A 4,282-nucleotide genomic window follows, 5' to 3' on the forward strand; every position below is an offset into this window, starting at 1 on the left:
GCTCTGCTCAGCTCTGCCGATCCCGACCTACTTCCGTGCCTTGTATTTCCTGGCCCTTAACTGCGGGTTTGTAGACCGAGCTGACTCTGCTCAGCTCTGCCGATCCTGACCGGCCTCTGTGCTTCGTACTTCCTGTTCTGCCGATCCCAACCTGCCTCTGTGCTCTGTATTTCCTGGCCCTCTACTTCAGGTTTGTGGATCGAGCTGACTCTGCTCAGCTCTGCCGATCCTGACCTGCCTCCGTGCCTTGCATTTCCTGGCCCTCTACTGCAGGCCTGTGGATCGAGCTGACTCTGCTCAGCTCTGCCGATCCCGACCTGCCTCCGTCAGCCTGACTTTCTGACCGCCAAGTCACCATGACTATTGACTGTCACTTCCTCTTGACTTTTGACCGCCACCTGGCCTTGACTTTCCTAATCCTTTCCTCTTGGGCCCCTCCATTACCAACCGTATCAAATATTATTTACGAACGTTAACGATTTGAATACATGTATTCAAACTTGTTTATTTAGTTTAACGAGTTGTTCAAATTTATTTATTTAATTGATCTTATGTGTATTGAATGAACATAAACAAGATTTTATCAAGCTGAATACCAAACTTATTTATGAACGTTTGATTCATTTATAGTCCTACCCTTATTTGAATAAAAAAAATTAAAATATTTTTTTTTAAAAAAAAATAATAATCTTGAATCGTTGCAATCATGAACCGAACTGTAATTAGTAGTTCTGAACTGTGAATCGTAATCATTTTGGACAGTTAAGGTTAAAGTCGACATTAATTCTTGAAACTGTTGAACCATTGATTTCGAACTATCAAACTGTCGGTTTCGAACTATGGTCGGATCTACTTGTTATGGCCTACTCCTATCATGGTCATACTTTTAATGGTTTAGGGTCCAAAATCTTTTAAGAGATTAGATTCATTGTGTAGGGGGGTTGTTTGAGATTCAGTCTATTTAGAGGGGAGACCTTAATGGATTGAATTCGGAGAGTCAAGCGAATCATTTTTATACCAGGAGGTGCCAAACAGTAGTGATCAGGCGATTAGACTCATTAGGTAGCGTTAGGGAGCGCTAGTCTTCAAGCATCGGAGCGCCCTAAAGATTAAGAGTACTAGAAGACGATGTAGCTAGATGCCACATGCACCAGGCTGGATGACAGATCTGCTTGTGGAACTGGGCCAGGGCCAGGTCTTGATGAGATGGAGGGACTCAGTATCCTGGGTGTCAAACAACAAAGACAATTGTGGGGGTGACTAATGAGCAATAACAGAGAACAAATATCGTAAGGAAAGGAGATATGGCATTTGGGCTGTGCGCTCTAGCGAAGGTCAAACCTAATCCGATGAGAGAAGCTCAAGTGTGAAGCTAATCTTCAAAGTTAATTCAGATTTAGAGCTTTTAGCTACAGTCGATTAAGATTTTGATGGCAGCTCAAGTGTGAAGCTAATCTTCAAAATTAATTCAGATTTAGAACTTTTAGCTACAGTCGATTAAGATTTTGATGGCAAGAAAAACGAACGCTCCTTCACGGACGCTTCGCATGCATTCGCATTGAATGTAGTATAAGTCGTGGGTAATGTCCTTAGCTTTAACATGGAAGATGTGTTGAAATTTGAGTACTTCTATATATACGCACTTGCTTTTAACTTATAATTAATCTCTAAAATAGAAAAATAAAATATTTAAAATTTATAATGAGAAAGAAAAAAACAGTCCCTTAGCTGTACCCCTTAGCTCAAAAAATAAAGTAGAATGGCACAAACAAACATGAGCTTCTGGTTCAATTGATCTCGGCAGTACGATAGATATTGTGTGGCTGGGATTCGAATGGCTGGCGGCATCCGACAGTAGGATAGTGCTCATTGAGACGTGTGGCGAAGTTGGATGTGGTGCACCACCATTCTCCTAGTCCTGTTTATGTTGATGAAGCACAAGAAGATGTACTCCTCCAGCTCCCTCAGCTGCTGCATCAACCCTCTTTCCCTCGCTCCCAGCTCCCGCACCACCTCCTCCGCCATCACCAGCACCCGCTCCACCCCTGACGGCCACTCCTTATCCTCCTCCTCCTCCTCAGCCTCCGCCACCATCAGCATCCTGATCACTTGTCGCGCGTGATCGATCTCCTCCCGCACCCTCCTCACCATGCTCCCCAACGTGTCCATGTCCCTCTCCAACGCGAACGCACCCCGTGCAGCCGCCCCCACCTGCGCCGCCTCCCTCCCCTCCTCCTCGGCCCCCTCCCTCCCGCCACAAAACCGCGCCGCCATCCTCCGCCGCCGCTGCCTCCCCCGACTCACCGCCAGCTGCCGATGCGTCATCATCAGCTGCTGCGCCACCGGGTCGTCCAGCTCCACCTCCTCACTGAAGGGGTTCCGCTGCCGGCGGAACCGCCGGAGCCCTGCGATGGCGAAGGATCCGCCGCCTGCCCCGGCAGCGAAGCGGGCCTCTCCCAGCTGCGCCTGGTTCGCGCGCGCGCTGTGGATGGAGTCGAGCAGAGAGCCGCAGGAGCGGCAGGCGCGGGAGGTGGTGTTGAAGAAAGCGACGACGAGGCGCGGCAGCCGTGGCTGCGCATCGCGGATGATGCCAGCGAGCGTCTCCTGGTCCGGCTGCAGAAGGACAGTGTAGTCCGGAGACGGAGACGGCGCCGATGCCGACGCTGACAAGGCCTCCTCGACCTGGAGGCACAAGTTGGTGTAGGAACTGGTTCGGATCGCACACAAGTACTCCTCTTCCACTGATTTCCCCATCTGAGAAACCACCATGAAAACTATCAGAGCAATCCGATTAACAAACAATCAAAAAGACAACAAAAACGTCAAACTACTTGAAGCAGAAGACTAAATCTTACGACTTTTCAGAGATTAGAATCAGAACTCAGAAATAGATATGCAATGAGGGAGAGGAAATTAAATGCATGCTGGGATGCAATTAATCATCCTGCTGCTTCTCCACAAATGCTATCTTTCTTGTCCGTGGCACATAAATGCGAGCGTACCTGTCGTTTTCTCAAAGATACTGCATGCTCAACCACAAACACACGTTCTTTGGTTGCATGAAGTTTGTGTTGGAGGAGAAAGAAGGATGTATACGAGTTTATATATGTAAAATGTGTAGTACCTGCTGTATTTTGATGATATCTGAATTAATCATATCAGACGATGAAAAGGATATTTGCCAAATGGGACGTCGAGGTCATTGAATCTCACATATCTTGGAGCCTTGAAATGCGGAACTGCCTGCTGCTTCGGCTGCGTTCTGCATAATCTTTAATTCTACTATTCTTCAGAATTGAGATATTCTTCGGATTGACGAAACTTGCACGAGCCAGATTTTGATTTAGGCACTGACAATGATCTCTTGCAACCAATTTCATGTGTGATTTCCTTTCACACTTTCGATGGTTATACCCTGTTTACTTTGGAGAGTGGTGGACGAAAGAGGCATTAATTGCACAGAAATTAAAATAGAATTCCTAGTTACATAGCTTAAAAATAATCCGTAGATAAATTCGCAATTCATCTGCGAATCATTTACTTCTCATATTTTCATCCACTAAGAAATAAAATGATCATGTCCGAAATCTGAATCAGACGGAGACCAACGGAGATAACATTAATATTGACGGAGAGGTGATTTTGATGAACCCTATATATGCGAGTCGGAAAAACGAACCCACACGTGGAATCCCAAGGTCTGTAGTATGAGAACTGGTGGTACTTAGACTCTGCACACACTCAGACAAACATATGGAGCGTTAGAAATAAAAAATCAGGGGAAAAGTCTTCCGACACTCAAGTCAGGTCATTTTCCCCAGAAAAACAGTGTACGATGGAAAAAAGAACTATTAAAGACGAGTGCGTATGTATTCGTGCCTGGCCAAGAAAGAGGACCTCTCTTTTTATATGACGCTGCATACCTTTGGAGCCCGACCGTTGTTAGAGATTGTCGGGTGTCAAGGTTTGTCGGGTGAGAGAGGATGTATGGTGGCCTCCTATTGGTAGAAGGAAGGTTCCACTCTCAGGGAGTGGCAGACCACTGGAATATTTCCTAGCATCTAGCAGTTATTTTCTGACAGGAGGTTACGATTCTCTGCATTTTTTATCACTTAATGCTTTCCGTCACGCCCATGTTCAACTATAGCCAGCTCGGGATGACCACTTAGATGTGCTACCAGGACTGAGCCTTGATGATGAGCTGTGGTGAACCAACCGAGTTTTATCTAAGACTGTGGCGAGGGACTCATCTTTTACGATTTGACCGCTAAAGAGCCGGACT

The 4,282-nt window shown here is 46.3% G+C and overlaps 1 protein-coding gene across 1 annotated transcript; it reads right to left on the reverse strand.

Moving 5' to 3' along the window:
• Positions 1 to 1,766: 1,766 nt before the first annotated feature.
• LOC122035037 (putative UPF0496 protein 2) lies at positions 1,767 to 3,130 on the reverse strand. The gene has a single exon (XM_042594399.1). It carries the CDS (start codon positions 2,767 to 2,769, stop codon positions 1,867 to 1,869), a length of 903 nt encoding a protein of 300 aa, XP_042450333.1. The 5' UTR covers positions 2,770 to 3,130; the 3' UTR covers positions 1,767 to 1,866.
• Positions 3,131 to 4,282: the final 1,152 nt, after the last annotated feature.

This window comes from Zingiber officinale, chromosome 11B (assembly GCF_018446385.1).
Source record: "Zingiber officinale cultivar Zhangliang chromosome 11B, Zo_v1.1, whole genome shotgun sequence".
NCBI classification, from domain to species: Eukaryota; Viridiplantae; Streptophyta; class Magnoliopsida; order Zingiberales; family Zingiberaceae; genus Zingiber; species Zingiber officinale.